This window comes from Oryx dammah, unplaced genomic scaffold, assembly GCF_014754425.2.
Source record: "Oryx dammah isolate SB20612 unplaced genomic scaffold, SCBI_Odam_1.1 HiC_scaffold_14, whole genome shotgun sequence".
NCBI classification, from domain to species: domain Eukaryota; kingdom Metazoa; phylum Chordata; class Mammalia; order Artiodactyla; family Bovidae; genus Oryx; species Oryx dammah.
This window is the reverse complement of record NW_024070198.1, coordinates 8,836,990-8,855,187: the sequence shown is the minus strand read 5'-3', so window position 1 is coordinate 8,855,187 and position 18,198 is coordinate 8,836,990. Positions and strand designations below refer to the sequence as shown.

Below are 18,198 nucleotides of genomic sequence, written 5' to 3'. Positions count from 1 at the left end.
CTGTGGGAGAAGGCGAGGGTGGGATGATCTGAGAGAACAGCATTGAAACACGTATATTATCATATGTGAAACAGATCGCCAATCCAGGTTCGATGCATGAGACAGGGTGCTCGGGGCTGGTGCGCTGGGATGACCCAGAGGGATGGGATGGGGAGGGAGGTGGGAGGGGGGTTCAGGATGGGGAACACATGTACACCCATGGCTGATTCATGTCAGCATATGGCAAAAACCACTACAATATTGTAATTAGCCTCCAACTAAAATAAATAATATTTTAAAAAGCAATAGAATACAAAAGTTAAAGAAACAGATCAAATATGGAGATATGGAGTGACATGCGTTCCTCCCCATTACAAACTCAAGAATTCAAAACAGGAAGCAAGCACTGTTACTTATGGACTGGAGGCAATGTACCATAGATTAATGAAGTCTTGTAAATCTACCTGTCAAAATCCAGCTTTAGACTATCTCTGATAAAGGTCTGAGGTCTGAATTCTATCCTCTTGGGGCATAATACTCTCCTGTTAGCTATGAAACAAAAGTTTGCAGGCATATCACTTTGCACATTTAAAATACTGCCTAAAAGTTACTAGGACATAAGGAATGTCACCAGATATAGATGGTAACTTCCAGCAATAAAGAAATTATGTCCATCATAAAATCCTGCAATCTGCTCTGGGTGCCTTCTAAACAAGGAAGATAACTGCACAGAAAGTAATGATTTTTGTTGCTCAAACAACTCCTCTGTTTCAAAGTTCAGAGACCATAAAAGTAGTCCGAGCAAGCCCTCTACAGAGAGCACCAAACTCAAAGCCAAGTAATCGTCTATTTATTACCTGTGTCACTCACCTTCTCTGTGCTCAGTTTCTCCACTTGGAAAACAGTATCATAAATAATATGTACATCCCTGGGTTACTGGGAAGAGCCATACTGTAAAGCACTCTGTTAATTTATGATGAAAGATCATTAAGCCCCCCGCATAGTATAGTTGATAAAAAGAGGAGGCCTGCAAAGAAACACACCTTCGAGGATGCTGATGATCTCATTAGAAATCATGCTTTCTGTGGATTGTGGATTACTGACCACACTGCTTATGAAGAGTAGCTTGATTAAAATAAAGTAAGACAAGATGCAAAGCAAAAGGTTGGCAGTGTGCTGGAGGAAGCCCAGCTTTGCCTGCAATGTGCCTGCAGTGCTGACTTCCATCAGTGATTCTGGATTGAATTCCAAAGAATGCTCCACTCTTCTGTTGCCATTGCCTCTTCTGGTCCACTAGATTCCAGCCCAGAGTAGCCTCTGATCCACCTTCATCTTGGCCTTGATTGAAAATCCCAACTAAGGACACAGCACTCCCTGATAGGTTGTCAAGACAGCTAATCTGTGGGATGTTGTGGAAGGGAGTTCTACCAGGAAAAATGCCAGCTGATCTCATATGCCTGTAGCTACAACTCCACACAGGTAAAAAAATTGCTGTTGTTTCCCTATTTTAATCAACTTCTCCATTGATTATACATAAAATTATCCTACTATTTAACTCTGTGCTGAAATATCCTCTATAGCTTTAGATATTGACTTGGGCTTTCAGTACTTTGCCATTATGTGCTTCAACTCTGGTGGGAACCCTGATTATTTTACTGTGATATAACTCACTGTGAAAAAGAATATCGTGGTTTTTTAGCTATAGTTAGTCCAGCACTTACTTCATGTTTAATTGAATAATTTTGCTTTTGCTTTAAATAATTGTCAAGCCTCTTGTTTTAACCTTGCAGATATGCTTATCATTTGTTTGGAACTGTTCCTAGGCAAAAACTAAAGTACTTTTTATTGACTAATCTTTTTTCAAGGAAAAATAACAATGATGAAAATAATACTCAAGATAAATGATATCTTCAGAATTCTACCTTTTTCTTCTGGTATAGTACAGACATTTACAATCACAATGGGCATGTATTTATTCCCAGTTTTATAACTATCAATCATCATAGCTTGAAATTAAATTCATGCATAATCACTTATCACAAACAAATGAAATACAATCACCCACAATCCAACCAGGTGCATCCACTTTAAATTGCCTCTAAAACTGACTTATCTTTCATCAATTAAAAATGTTTTATAAATGCAATGGGAAAAAAATTCCAGATTTGTGAAACTAAATGAGGACAAACACTCAGTAGAAGTAATTAGCAGAAAGGATAATAAATTTTTAAAATCTCAAGAACAAATATGCAATAAAAATTTAGAAACAGCTTTACTTTTGTCAGCTGAATACATTATAAACAACAGCTGCATCTGATCCAGAAATTTCCTGTTACTTGGACTCCTATCAACGGAAGGCAGTATTATTCTTTTATAACTGGTTGGATCATGAACTGTTAGCAATTCCAACTGTTTCATTTAGATTTTTTTTTAAGTCATGTCCTTACCATTTCTAGTTAATGTAACACATCTAATTATAATAATTTAACTACTTGGGAAGTTAAAGTACATACCAGGAAGGAACATGCCTAGAGAAATACAAACACAGTTAAGAAAAATATTGTTTTCAACTTTCCATCAAAATAATAGTAAAGCAACAATGTCAAAGAATAAATTCCTATTATGAAACTTTATACATACAACATACAAATTACTGAGATTTTTGCTACAGCCATTTCTAAAAATAGAGAATATAAGACAGCAAAAAGCTGGAGAAAACAGAATTTTCCAATACAATCCAAAAGTATTGTTTAAATGATTATGTTTTTAAATAATTATATGTCAAAAGCCCCTCCAACTTCAGCAAGAAGTTGCCTCTTATAAATAAGTGATGTTATAACTACTGTCACCCTTTGGGAAGTGTGGAGGCAAGCTGCTCTAGAATATCCTAGAATTCCAGATGTTTGGAGGACATGAAAGTATGCCCAGTAGAAAAAGTGCAGATATAGAACCAGGATAACTTGCATTTGAATCCAGACTTTAAGTGAGTTATTTAACGTTCCCAATACTATTCCCTCATATGGACAAAACACCTTCACAGTGGCATTAATCCAGATTAAACGTGATGTCCAATGTCAAGCACCAGGGTCAGAACACCTTATGTGCTGAATAAATGCTGGCAATATGTAGGAACGCTCTCAAGCTCTGCCTTAGAAAGTTAAAGCCCCAGAAGACTTGCCATCAAATGATCAGGTCACACAAGGCTGCCAAGTCTTAAACCTACGTGGATGCCACCAGTCAAGAATACCAGTCAAGCTTAAGGTTCCATTTGTAAATTTAGATGTGACATTTTTCATTGGAGAATCTGTGACAACCTTGAAACTACATATCCAGTGAGAAATAAAGTGATAATAAGTGTTTTCACTGACATGAAAACAGATCCTTGAGTAATACAAGGAGTAACTCATATAATCATCAAAAACACTAAAAAGTGATTTTTTGATTTTGCTTTTGGACTGAGTACACTGAACTAAATTTTTTTAATACCGAACTAATTTTTTTTAACTATGGGAGAAATTGTGAACATTTGAGGAAATTAAAACCAAAAAATAGTTTTGGGAGATAGAGTCAGAATAGAAACCTTACTTGCAGACTGTTAAGTGATCAAGATGTGCAATTGTTTAATGGTGGATGAAAATGGCCACATCTGTGACTACAAAAGTTATTTCAAATTTTCAATGGTGGTGACTCCGACTTTCATAAACTGCTTAAAATGAAATGATATTCGTATAATAATATCTTGCCCAACCTTCTGATATAGAGATACATCATTTTTGAAATCTAACCGTCTACTCAGTCCAACGGCTTCCTTGCTGGCTCAGATGGTAGAGTGTCTGCCTGCTATGTGGGAGACCTGGGTTCGATCCCTGTGTTGGGAAGATCCCCTGGAGAAGGAAGGAGCCTGGTAGGCTACAGTCCATGGGGTGGCAAAGAGTCGGACACGACTGAGTGACTTCACTTTTCACTCAGTTCAAAATCCATCGAGCCAAGCTCTTCCATGAGACTGACATGGTATGGTAGAGGACAGAGTGTTTCAACTGCCTTATGCTATTGGTAAATGCTCCCAGGGTTGCTGATGAGTAGGAGAAAGGCTGAGCCCACCCCTTCTACAGGAGCAGTTCCATTTTCATCTGTTCTATACATGGCCTCAGATTTCACTGAAACAGCTATGACTTAAAAAAACAAAAAAGCTTGACAACCACTAATGTGGTTGGAAAACCCCCCCATAGAGTTCAGAAGATGAACTGCACAGCCTGACCCAGCAAGCTCATATGTCTTCGTTATCTATCTCCAGCAGCTAGAACAAAACCTGACATCCAAGGACACTCAATGAATATTTGTTGGCCAGCTGATGAACATCTTATCTGTGCTACTTCCAAATGGATGTGACTAGAGGTAAGCCTCTTAGTCTGTTCAAGAATTTCACGTCCTTTTAATTGTACATGCGGGTGGTGGGGAGGTGTTAATATATGGAATATATTTTATGGAATACAATATATGGAATATATTGACAAGGTATCCTTTTAAATGCTCAACATCCCAATGAGAAGGTTAAGTCTTTTAAGTGCCAATGAGGTAGGTACTTTTATTAACATCCCCATTTTACAGATGAGAAAACTGAGGCCCAGAGTGTTTAAGTAATGTGCTCCAACTTCATAGCTAATCACTGGCAAATGAACACAGAGTTGGGCGCCATGGCTCACTCTTATCCACTATGATATTCTGCCTCTACTTAGGCAGAGGTGGGCTACCTATTATATCCCTGGTAACTATTTTTATTAATTATGTAGGAAATAAGGAGACTTCTGGAGAGTATGGGGAGGTTTGAAGCCCAACTGCAGCTGGAGTTGCTTTATGTCGCATTCCCTGGGCACAAGCCTAGAACACAAACATCTTTCTCAAGAAAGAACACCTGATTTTTCTTCCTAAAAGGTCTGAAGCCCTGCTCAGTATTATACATTCAGGGTGCATCTATCACCATCCCTTCCCCATGTATCAATAACACCCCAAGATCTTGAAATAGATAAGTGCTAATTGATAAGGTCAAGACAGTTCTAGGAAGGAAATAAATGATCATAGAAGGATCCAGAAGTGTTCTGAATAACACATCCTTCCAACCTTGACAAGAGCAGTTCTCTAAAAGCCATTCAGCTTCTGCCCAGAAAGCTGCCTTAAAATCCCCTACTAGAATTTAGCAGACGAAGTCATCCTAATATATTCCATGTACGGACATGAATAGCCACACTTTATGCACCAAGGAAGGCAGCTGCTGCAATAGTGTTTGCCAGAGGATGCGAGGCATCCCACAAGTCAGCAGTGATGCGGAGTTCACCCTGGCTCCCCCAGGATGGTCCAGCAGCTGGTAATGGTGCTTCTCACTGTCCACTGTCTTCTGATATCAGGGCCAGCAAAGGGCAAGTGGAGATGAAACAGACTTAACCTTCTCTTGACCGTGTGAAAGTTAAACCTTCATTTTTTGGTTTCTTAGCTTTTGGTAATCAATAATCCTTTGAGGATAACAAAAAAAAATCCTAAAAATGGACACATAATTGGACACATCATAAATACATATTTTCACAATATGTTTTACAAACCAACGATTAGCATTTCTTGTTCCTGCGAAGACTTCTGAGAAATATTTTTCTAAGGATAAAGAGTAAGAAACAAACAAAAACCCATACCGTCTAGCAGGGTGCCAAAGTGTATAACCTGCAAGTACTCCGTTTCTCTCATAAATCCTTTGAGGGGAGTGGCCCAGCCTTCACTCAAAACTTGGACCCACTGAAGATCCAGCTGCAAAACAAAAAAAGCAGGTGAACGTTTCCATGAGCGCTGTGTTCCAGCCATCCAGCCCCAGGGCAGTCCGTTCTTACTCAGTTGAGAGGAGAATGAAGGCAGAACACTTTATGTGTTAAGCATTTCCAGATGTGATGCTGGCCCATGATCTAGAGGCTGGAGGCATGAGTCTAGAACCTTCTATCAGGAGGGTGGCCAAAGGATTCCAAGTTGGGATGATTTCTTTGAGCACTTTGGGCTATATCTGTTCTTACAATTTGTGACTGTGCTGAGGATTCACTGTACATTCTTTATTTCATAATAATTACGGTTTGGCTACATTGTTTTCACCAATATGCTAGCTATTTGATTGAACTAAGATAAATGTCCAAACTTCTTAGCATGATACTAGCTCCGGCCCTAGGGAATCCTGTCGGAATATTCACCTGCCACCACTCCCCACCCAGGAGCCTAGTCAACAACAGTGCCAGGCTATGTGTAGTCTGAACACACACATGGTTTCAAGCCCATCCCCTCCTTTACCTGAAAACCCTATTCATCATTTAAAATCCATCTCAAAAATTAAAAAAAAATAAAACCCAGCTTGTGGACCATTGCTTTGAAATCTTCCCTGTCATCCCTAGGATCAAAAAAATTAATCATTAGAGTCTCTGTAGTTCCTCTGTACCTTGCAGACCATTCTGTTATTGGAACTCAAATTTCACAATTATAAGTATGTGTTTCTTTTTTTTTTTTAAAGGTTGTTGTTGAATCACGACGCTGGGATTCTTGGCCCCCGGAGGAGAAGAATTCAATCCGGGGCCAGAGACGAGGCTTGATCGCTCAGAGCTTTTGTGTAATAAAAGATGCTCAACATCACTCATTATAAGAGAAATGCAAATCAAAACCACAATGAGGTACCACTTCACACCAGTCAGAATGTCTGCGATCCAAAAATCTGCAAGCAATAAATGCTGGAGAGGGTGTGGAGAGAAGGGAACCCTCCTACACTGTTGGTGGGAGTGCAAACTAGTACAGCCACTATGGAGAACAGTGTGGAGATTCCTTAAAAAATTGCAAATAGAAATGCCTTATGACCCAGCAATCCCACTGTTGGGCATACACACAGAGGAAACCAGAATTGAAAGAAACACATGTACCCCAATGTTCATCGCAGCACTGTTTATAATAGCTAGGACATGGAAACAACCTAGATGTCCATCAGTAGATGAATGGATAAGAAAGCTGTGGTACATATACACAATGGAGTATTACTCAGCCATTAAAAAGAATACATTTGAATCAGTTCTGATGAGATGGATGAAACTGGAGCCGATTATACAGAGTGAAGTGAGCCAGAAAGAAAAACACCAATACAGTATACTAACACATATATATGGAATTTAGGAAGATGGCAATGATGACCCTGTATGCAGGACAGCAAAAGAGACACAGATGTGTATAGCGGACTTTTGGACTCAGAGGGAGAGGGAGAGGGTGTGATGATTTGGGAGAATGGCATTGAAACATGTATAATAACATGTAAGAATCGAAAAAAAATAAAAAAAAAATAAAAAAAAATAAAGTTTTATTAAAGTATAAAGGACATAGAGAAAGCTTCTGACATAGGCATCAGAAGGGGGTAGAAAGAGTACCCTAATTATGTGTTTCTCATCTGCCTGAAGCATTGGAGAACTCAAAATGTATTGTGTAGAGTCAGGGAGCTCTGTTTATAAACTTGTCATGACTTACTACAGCCTGGGGTATTCATGAGCGGAAGCACCTTCCCAGTGTACTCTGCCTCATAAAAATGTCCAGGGTTTTAATAGATACCAAGAGGTTACCACTGAAGACTTGATCACCTTGTATGAACCAACTAACCCTAATCTACAGAGCATGCATGCTAAGTTGCTTCAGTCATATCCAGCTCTTTGCAACCCTATGGACTGTAGCCCACCAGGCTCCTCTGTCCATGGGATTCTCCAAGCAAGAATACTGAGGTGGGTTGCCATTTCCTCTTCCAGGGGATCTTCCCAACCCAAGGATCAAACCTACAACCCTTCTGTCTCCTGCACTGGCAGGCGGGTTCTTTACGGTGGGTTCCTTACCACTAGCACCGGGAATCCGTAAAGAGGCCAAGGTATTTGCAGGGCTGTTTGCTGGGATTGCGTCTTAACATCGTCCAGGTGGTAAATCCATGTAACTAAAACTCCCTCTACTTAGACTGGACTCCCTGATAAAGCAAAAGTGGGATGTGCAGTGTAGAAAAAGATCAAGGCATTCATATCATTTTAGATTAGGGTTGCTTTTTGTTTTAGTAAAACTTCTCATTGGTCCAAGAAACACTTATATTCTGGACAAACTATTTTCTTGGCAATTGTCCACAAATAATTACTGCCCAGTGCTTCCCATGTGACGCTAGTGGTAAAGAACTCACCTGCTAATTCAGGAGACACAAGAGATGCTGGTTCAATCCCTGGGTCAGAAAGATCCCCAGGAGTAAAAAATGGCAACCCACCCCAGTATTCTTGCCTGGAGAATCCCATGGACAGAGGAGCCTGGCAGGCTACAGTCCAGAAGGTCACAAAGAGTGGGACGCAACTGAAGCGACTTAGCACAGAATGCCTGTATGCTGGCATAACTGAAAGTATAACAACAACTATATACAACTGTCCTCTGCAAGTATAGAAGTTATCTTCTTGAACATAAAATTGATCAGCTGCTTTGTAGCAACATGTTCTTGGAAAAGCAGTCAAAAAAGAAAAAAAGAAAAAGAAAAAGCTGGTGAAAGCAGCTGTTTTTCTTTATAGGAATTAAATTTTCCTTATTCATACCTACCTTATTGTTGAGAGTAACTGTAAATGGATTATAATAACTGATATCAAGCCAAATTTTCCATCAGCCAGTTTGCATCCTCTTACCTTGGTAATTGATAAGGAAGGGAGTACTTCGGCCTCAGCTCGGACTTGGTCGAGTTTGTTTTCTGGCACAAAGAGTTCGTGGATGCCTTTGATTACAGTGTGGGGTACAATGTTCTGAAAGGAAGCAGACTTGGTAACCATTTGGAATGAAAACTATATAAAGGACACTTCAGTAAACAGATGGTCTCTCATGACTTTGTAAAATTATTATTATTTTTTAAAAAGTCCAGTCTGCCCACCTGCTTCTGTAGAAGCTCTACCACCTGCTGCATACAGTCACTCACGGAGGACAAATTGGTTTTAAGCACAAGCTCGGGAGTTTCAGGCTTTTCATAATCAGAATCAATACCCGTAAACCCTGCAAAGCAGAGGGCTGAAAGTAACATCTGCACCAACAGAACAATGTTTTGACTCAAGAAGACATAGCACATGTTGGAATAAATGTTTTCAAACATTATACTCAGGTTAAAACAGAAAAGGTCAAACAGCCTTCCTTGACCTCCAGCCATAGGTAAGAACACTTACACCTGTGTTTTCAATAAAACCTGAGTCCAAGCCCTCTGCAGTTAATTAGAATGGAAAAGGAAGACAAGAGGGAGGAAAACTCTGAGAGATTCCTCCTACACACACAGTCACATACATATATTTGTTTTAGTTGTCTGAACTTGATTGCTTATGGCCGGGGTGACAGTTCTTGAGAAATACAAGCCCACATTTTCATAAGCCCATGGAGACACTGAAGATATTACGGTTTGATAAAAAGTTGTGTGTGCTATATGTAGTTTTGAAAAACAGTCTTTGAAACATCAGACAGATTTCTGGGGACAGACATACAAATTGGTGGCATAAGTAAGTGGCAAAAGGGCTACTGAGCTGGCCGTCTTACCTTTGATCTCCCCAGCTCGGGCCCGTTTGTAGAGGCCTTTTACATCTCTCCTTTCACAAATGTTTAGAGGTGCATCTACAAATATCTCAAAGAAGGGCAGTCCTGCTGATTCATGGATTTTGCGGGCGTTCTCCCGATCCTGGGAAAAAAATTACGTATAAGAATGTGAGAAGAGGGTCTTCCCTGGTGTTCCAAAGGCTAAGAATTCGCATTCCAATGCAGGGGACGCAGGTTTGACCCTTGGCTGGGGAACTAAGATCCCATATGCTGCAACTACTAAGCGCCACAACTAGAGAGCCACACACCACAACTAGAGAGGTCCACAGGCTAGAACAAAGACACCGTGTGCGACAAGTAAGACCTGACGTAGCCAGATAAGTGAGTGTTGAAAAAAGAAAGTAAGAAGAGGTTTCACAATGAAATTCATCACAAACACTGTGCTCTGGTCTTCCATGGCCTTAAGATAACACTAGGGTTTGAGCTCTGCATAGGTGGCAGGAAATAGCCCTTTAGAGAAGTTTCACTCTATTAAACAACTCTCCCAAGGACTTTAAAAAGAAAAAAAAAAAAAAACACAGAAAAGAATCCCAACTAAAAGACAGGGCTGGCATTTCATTCGAAGGGTATGTTCATAGTCATTGTGTCTTATTTGTAGCTCACAGCATTTCTGTGCTTTAAAACAAGAGGAATGACACTCTACCTTGTTGATTTCAACATTAAACACAGAAAACCTGATGCCTTGTCAATGAACTGCTGTTTTCTTTAGTCAGGCAAACTCTCTGGCTTTTTGGAGAAATAAAACTTACTGAGCTTTAGGAGTTTTCTTGTTTAAATTTTTCGTCCTTTCAAGTCTGGCCAAGTGTACTTACCATTGTGAAAGTGGAAGGGTTTATGTCAACTGGTGCCCTGGCATCTGGAAATGAAGGGACTCTCTTTATATAACCAATATTAAAGAGAGGAAATGAGGGTGCAAGCGAGCGGTGAGCAAAGGTGGGGGAAACAAAGTATGACATTCTCTGTTGTTCCCCTCTGCCAGCTCCTCCTCCTGGCAGTTGGAGAGCTCTGGTGCTGTGTGTGGGAATCGTGCATGTTGCCAAGTCATTTTACCTTTGCAAAAGGAGAAATGAAGCTGGTAATGCAGACCAGACCAGCGTCGGCAAACAGCTTGGCCACCTCTGCAATCCGGCGGATATTTTCTTCTCTGTCCCAAGGAGAGAATCCAAGGTTTTTGTTGAGGCCATGACGGATGTTGTCCCCATCGAGGGAGTAGCAAGGGATGGCGTGGGAGACGAGATACTCTTCCAGAGCAAAACTGATCGTTGTTTTTCCAGCACCAGAGAGACCTGTTGAGAACAGTCAAGACAAGACTGGAGATGTCTCTGTTTAAGATGATAAATTGTGATTGATTCTAAGTTTTACCTAATTCAAGAGTAATTAAAACCCTAATGACAATCATTTGATTGACCTCAAATCCAAACCATTCAAATCTAGAAAAAGTGAAATTTACTAAAAGTTAAGTACTAGCATTTCTTTCACATCTTGAAATAACTAGTTGTCCTTTATTAGGATTATAGCCTTTCAAAGCAGAAGAAGTTTGTCAATAGGGAGACCTTGGCAGGCTCCACACAGTCCCCAGGGGTTCTGCTTTTGAGACAGGCTGGGACCTGGGACCCTTTACTAGAGTGCTTGCACCTGAACAAAGGGCTCCTGGAGCAACAGATACAAAGAGACTATAAGGGACTTAAAATAACTACACCCTGGTCTAGTTGGACCAAATTATAAACAAAAAGATACAAAAAGCCTGCAAACCAAGTGTCATTTCTGAGGTGCCTGGGAGCAAAAGTAGGGTACTGTGGCATGATGCCCACACACAGCACCCCTAAGAGGGTCAGCTGATCACCTAAGCCATACCCCCAGCCCATCCTGCCCTCTCTCCTGTCCCCTCCCCTGGAGGAGGATATGGTAACTCACTCCAGCTTATCACCTGGAGAATCGCATGGACAGAGGAACCTGGTGGGCTACCATCCATAGTGTTGCAAAGAGTGCAACACAACTGAAGTGACTTAGCACGCAATGTGATAAATTCCTCTTAAAACATGTCCAATTGTAGGACAGGAGAGATGAGATTCCTGAACCTCTGGTACATTCTTTTGTATCAGAAAATGAGAGAAATAGTAGAAATTTCCAAACACAGTTAACTGTATTAATATGCTGCTGCTAAGTTGCTTCAGTCGCATCCAACTCTGTACAGCCCCAGAGAAGGCAGCCCACCACGCTCCCCCATCCCTGGGATTCTCCAGGCAAGAACACTGGAGTGGGTTGCCATTTCCTTCTCCAATGCATGAAAGTGAAAAGTGAAAGAGAATTTGCTCAGTCATTACCGACTCTTAGCGACCCCATGGACTGCAGCCTACCAGGCTCCTCCATCCATGGGATCTGCCAGGCAAGAGTATTGGAGTGGGTTGCCATTGCTTTCTCTGAGTATTAATGTAGGTCATTGGAATATTTATTTTAATACGTTGAAGTAACACCAGTTATATTTACTGAGAGTGTTACTAGGGACCAGGACCTCTGCTAAGCACATACATGTTTTATTTCATTCACTTCTACCTATATCTCTATGCTGCTGCTGCTGCTAAGTCACTTCAGTTGTGTCTGACTCTGTGCGACCCCATAGACGGCAGCCCACCAGGCTCCGGAATACCTGGGATTCTCCAGGCAAGAACACTGGAGTGGGCTGCCATTTCCTTCTCCAATGCATGAAAGTGAAAAGTGAAAGTGAAGTCGTTCAGTCGTGTCCAACTCTTCGAGACCCCATGGACTGCAGCCTACCAGGCTCCCCGTCCATGGGATTTTGCAGGCAAGAGTATTGGAGTGGGGTGCCATTGCCTTCTCCAATATCTCTATAAGGAGGTACTATCTTCATTCTCATTTTACAAATAAGAGGCTTAGGGAGCTTGTTCCAAAATCACACAACTAATGTAGGTGAAGCTGAGGCCCAACTTCAATTCCCTAGATTTGAAGAATCTGGTTTCTCCTGATTTTCCTGGTCAGTATCCAACATCTGTAATTTGAGAGTAAAAAATAAAGGAGGACAAGAGTTTTTGAAAGTTAAGAAAAGATGGGGGGAGTATACTTTTGAGATTTTGTTTTTCTGTTCCACTAGTTCTTTTTTTTTCTTTTCAAGGGTGTTTCAAATTAGGAAAAATGGACTCTGTGTATATGGTTTTTTAAAAAAATATTTATTATTTATTTGGCTGTGCCAGGTCTTAGTTGCGGAACGTGTGATCTTCAATCTTCCTTTCGTCGTGGCATGAGAACTCACGTGTGGCGTGTGGGATCTAGTTCCCTGACTAGGAGTGGAACCCAGGCCCCTTGCATTGGGAGCACCAAGTCTTAGCCACTGGACCACCAGGGAAATCCCTGTATATATGTTTTGATTCAGAATTTAAATGAACACATGAAGGCAGACACATTGCAAGAGGGAAATGTCTGGAGTGTAGCCGTTTTATCCACTGCTGCACAATACGTCTCTCAGAGGGAACCTGGGGACACATATCAGGCATTGAGACCAGTGAACCTGCCTTCGGGAACAAAGCAGGCTCCATGCCCACTGTGTAGCCTCACCCTGGAAAGTGGGAAAAGTTGTCATTCTAGGGATGGATAAAACCAGGAAACCAAGGACAAGTGCTGCAGGCACTAGGAAATAACTTGAAAAAGAAGAATGAGGCTGCTTTAGACAGGAACAGGAAAGACTCAGAGGAGCAAGAAAAGACGCAAGGCAGATCCTTGCTTGTTGTGTTTTTTAGAATTATCTTCAGGTTAGAATAAAGCCACATTTGTGAGCAGACAGTAACACATAAGTTGATTTCAAAACCCAGATAAATGTATCTTTGCATCTAAGCTCATCTTGATGTGAAATATTATGTCTACAAAATGAACCTGTTTTTTTTTTTTTTCTTTTGAGTCCAGCCTATGTCAGACCTGCATTTCCAGGTATCAGCTTCCTCTACCCATACTCAGAAAATATAGGTAACAGCCCAGGACTAATTCCAGCTCTGTCACTAACCCTTAGATGTGACATTCTGGGGCAATAAAAACACAAGTAAAACAAGATTCATTTGGTCACTTTGGTGGGAATGAGTTATTTTTATACAAAGGGACATGATCTGCTACATAGAAAACATAGAGTTTTTCTTCTTGCCTGGATTTTAATTTTTTTAAATAAGTAAAATATCCCCCTAGAATGTTAACACATCTGAAAAGAATAAAGAACATCTCTAATGGACAGCCAAATGCTTGATGTCATTTAGGAAAGCCTCATTTTTAACTGCCAGTGGACATGGAACAACAGACTGGTTCCAAATAGGAAAAGGAGTACGTCAAGGCTGTATATTGTCACCCTGCTTATTTAACTTATATGCAGAGTACATCATGAGAAACGCTGGGCTGGATGAAGCACAAGCTGGAATCAAGACTGCTGGGAGAAATATCAATAACTTCAGATATACAGATGACACCACCCTTATGGCAGAAAGTGAAGAAGAACTAAAGAGCCTCTTGATGAAAGTGAAAGAGGAGAGTAAAAATGTTGGCTTAAAGCTCAACATTCAGAAAACTAAGATCATGGCATCCAGTCCCATCACTTCATGGCAAATAGATGGGAAAACAGTGGAAACAGTGTCAGACTTTATTTCTGGGGGCTCCAAAATCACTGCAGATGGTGATTGCAGCCATAAAATTAAAAGACGCTTACTCCTTGGAAGGAAAGTTATGACCAACCTAGACAGCATATTAAAAAGCAGAGACATAACTTTGTCAACAAAGGTCTGTCTAGTCAAGGCTGTGGTTTTTCCAGTAGTCATGTATGGATGTGAAAGTTGGACTATACAGAAAGCTGAGCACCTAAGAATTGATGCTTTTGAACTGTGGTGTTGGAGAAGACTCTTGAGAGTCCCTTGGACTGCAAGGAGATCCAACCAGTCCATCCTAGAGGAAATCATTGGAAGGATTGATGTTGGGTGTTCATTGGAAGGATTGATGTTGAAGCTGAAACTCCAATATTTTGGCCACCTGATTCAAAGAGCTGACTCATTTGAAAAGACCCTGATGTTGGGAAAGATTGAAGGCAGGAGGAGAAGGGGACGTCAGAGGATAAGACGGTTGGATGGTATCACCAACTCAATGGACATGAGTTTGGGTAAACTCAGAGTTGGTGATGGACAGGGAGGCCTGGTGTGCTGCGGTTCATGGGGTCGAAAGAGTTGGACACGACTGAGCAACTGAATTGAACTGAAATGTGCTTAGGCATGAAATTGAGGATTACAGAATTCCTTCGATCTGAAAGGGAATGTCATAATCAACTTGTCCATTCTTTCTTGTCAAAGAGGTGGAAACAGAGAACTAGAGACATTCTATGACCTGATGTAAGCCTTATCTCTTACAGATGGGTAGAATTAGGACTGATACCCAAGCTTTCTACTACAGCTCTCAGCCTCCTTCTAATGTTAAAATACACATGGAATATGTATATGTGACACATAAAATATGTCACATTATTTTCCTTAAAATTGTGTGTTACCACCAATCTTCAGTCAAAATAAAATACATTTAGATCTCAACACAGCACACCTGTCAGCCATACGGTACATCCTCGGAAACCACCCCGTGTTCCAACCACCTGGCCTCTCTTATTCCTGCTCACGTGATGGGCCTGATACACGACATTGGTTGATTTCTGCTGGTTCTCCTATGAAAAAAGAGAAAGCACAATAATTGATTAATAAAATAATAAATCTTATATGTATACATACAATACAATAATAGACTACATAGGCTTCCCTAACTAAATATCTTTATAACTGGCATATGTCAGGAAGCATTTAACAGGAGGCTTCCTGTGTGCTGTTTTGCACCTGTCACGAATCCTCTGTCCCTTACCAATCCTGAATATTCAGGATTAAGAGGAGTTGGCAAACCGCTCCCAGGGCTGAGGAATGCATGCATTTCCTGCATTGGTTTTTCCATTCACTGATAAGTAACTATTTACGACCCTCTTCCTTTTTATGAACCATATGGTAAAAGTGATTCTTTATAACCCTCTGTCTTTGATATGGATTGCCTTATGTTTCCTTGATAATTTGTAAGTTTGGACTTTTCATTTTTATCTTTGCTGAAAATAGCTACCTTGTAAGACAGTATATATACCCACACTATGTTGAATAAAACACCTTTGCTCCATCAGAGCTTGGGTCCCCATGTCTTTCTTTCTTTCTTTCTCTCCCTCTCTCTCTCAGGCTAATTCTTTGGAGCGCAGAAGCCCGCTGAGCTCACTTTCTTGCCTGGCTTCTAAGACCCTCTCGAGAAGGCTCACCGTGCCTTCACCCCCTCAAGAAGGTGCCCGGTGTCTGCGTGAAGCCGTGCAAGCCCCGTGTCAAGGGCTTTATTGGTTTTCTGCGTAAACCAAGGACTATCAGCCTCTTTCTCTCTCTCTTTTACCTTCTTATCATCGACTCCAGACCACCAGGTTCCAGTCCATTAAAGGACCTCAACAAGTGGCGTCCAGAACAGGGGCCTGGTAGACATGGCAGATTTGGACAGAGTGACTCCAAGGGCCTACTGAGGTCAGTAAGTACTAAGACATGGGTCAAACGGCTGGAAAGCCCCATCACTTCTCTACTTTACTTCATCACTTATTTACAGTTCAGGGACTTTCAGTTTCACGCCAGCAAATAGAGGCTTGCCTTCAGACAGTGATTGAATGTAACCCTTGGTTCCCTGATGAAGGTAGTTTTGATTTAGAAATTTGGCACTGGGTCAAAGAGAATGTTGAACAGGACACCAGATAGGGAAAAAGTATTCCGATAGATTTCTGGTCCCTATGGGCTCTCATTAAAGCTGTGATTTCTGCCATTTCAAGGTAATTCTAGCCCTCCTGATATTCGGAAACAGGCAGAACACTTATTACATGAGTATGAATTAGATGATGAAACCTTACAAAAGGCCCAATTAAAACAACGTAAAATATTTCAGAATTTTCCTACAAGCCCTGCCCCGGTTGCTCCAAGCGCTCCTCCCCTGCCAGCGGGCACAAATCCCAAGGTCTCTCCTTTGCTAGAACCTAATGATTCTGGCAACGACTCCCCTAAGACACTTTTTGACATTAAAACTGACGACACCTTTTTGAATAACAGTAATAAGTTTTTACCACATATTCTTAACTGTAAGAATTTGCTATCTACTCATTCTCCTTCATGACAGAAGCTCTCTGAATTGCTGGCTTTGTGATCACAAGTCTCTGAAGCCGATGGTTTCTCCGCCTTTCCAGTTTTAGAAATCCTGACGCTCAAGGGCACATAATACGTCAGTATGAGGGTTTTAACCTTTTTCACATGCAACAAATTAAAAAAGCTATAACTACGTATGGCCCACATTCACTTTTCACAAAAGCACTTCTAAATTCTATAACATCCTCTATTGGAAATTTCATTCCCCATGATTGGTGACCTGGTGATGGACAGGGAGGCCTGGCGTGCTGCGATTCATGGGGTCGCAAAGAGTCGGACAGGACTGAGCAGCTGAACTAACTAACTAACTAACTAACTAACTTCATTCTCCCACAGGACGTCTTGCCCAACAAGAACACCCAGTAGAATGGATCTATACCCGTTTTAGGGGAATAAAGTCACTTATACCCTACGTTGATTTAATTGCTCTAATCATCATCAATGGAAGAAATAGGACTAAAATTCTAATTGGCTCTGATCCTCATAAAATTGTAATACCAATGAATAAATCTCAATTTGAGAATGCATTACAAACTTCGACCGATTTCCAAATGGCTTTTCTGGAATATTTTGGAGAATTTTCATTTCATTATCCTTCTGGTAAGCTGCAGAATTGCTTCAGAAATACTGAATTTATTATTTCTCACTTTGTCAGCTCACAGCCTATACCACAAGCTGAGGGTTTTTTTTATATAGGTGGGACTAAAAACGCCAAAGCTCCATTCTAGTCTCTTAAGGAATATAACGTCTTTTATACTAAATTTCATTCTGCTCAGCAAAATGAATTATGTGCTCTTATTCAAGTTATTTGCCTACACCCTTATCCCAATAATATAGTCTCTGATTCTATATATTCAGTTTTTGTATTAAAAAATATAGAAACCTCCACCATAAACTCCAGTCAACCTATTATTCAACAACTCTTTTTCGAACTACAATCTGTTGTTAGAAACCGTAATTCTCCCATTTATATTACACATATTCGAGCACATTCTTGCCTTCCTGGCCCAACGACTCATGGTAATGAGCAGGCTGATAAACTGGTTTCCTTTGCTACTCCGGAGGAACAGCATGCTCTGTTGTGTAACAATTCTGGCACCCTATACCAGCTATGGAAAATCCCATACCGCCAGGCTAAAGAAATTATTAGTAATTGCTCTACTTGTAGACCCATACATCTTCGACCCATCACACAAGGTATTAATCCTCACTGTTTGCAACCTAATGAACTATGGCAAATGGATGTAACTCATTGCCCTGAACTTTCTCCCTCTTCTTTCTTACATGTCTGTATTGACACTAATTCTTCTTTTGTTCGGGCCCCACCTCTTCACGGTGAGGCTACACAACA

The 18,198-nt window shown here is 40.8% G+C and overlaps 1 protein-coding gene across 2 annotated transcripts in view; it reads right to left on the bottom strand.

Annotated features, from left to right (window-relative positions):
* The window catches only part of PAPSS2 (3'-phosphoadenosine 5'-phosphosulfate synthase 2), a 93,176-nt gene that overhangs the window by 17,088 nt on the left and 57,890 nt on the right, over positions 1-18,198 (bottom strand). Inside the window, exons 2-8 of one of the 2 annotated variants that reach the window (XM_040254692.1) lie at positions 15,193-15,310; positions 10,669-10,904; positions 9,562-9,700; positions 8,915-9,033; positions 8,676-8,789; positions 5,661-5,772; positions 2,493-2,507 (exon numbers count right to left, since the gene is read on the bottom strand). In XM_040254692.1, coding sequence (XP_040110626.1) covers positions 2,493-2,507; positions 5,661-5,772; positions 8,676-8,789; positions 8,915-9,033; positions 9,562-9,700; positions 10,669-10,904; positions 15,193-15,310 — 853 coding nt within the window. The remainder of the gene's footprint in view (positions 1-2,492; positions 2,508-5,660; positions 5,773-8,675; positions 8,790-8,914; positions 9,034-9,561; positions 9,701-10,668; positions 10,905-15,192; positions 15,311-18,198) is intronic. The other variant, XM_040254693.1, reaches the window with a different exon arrangement.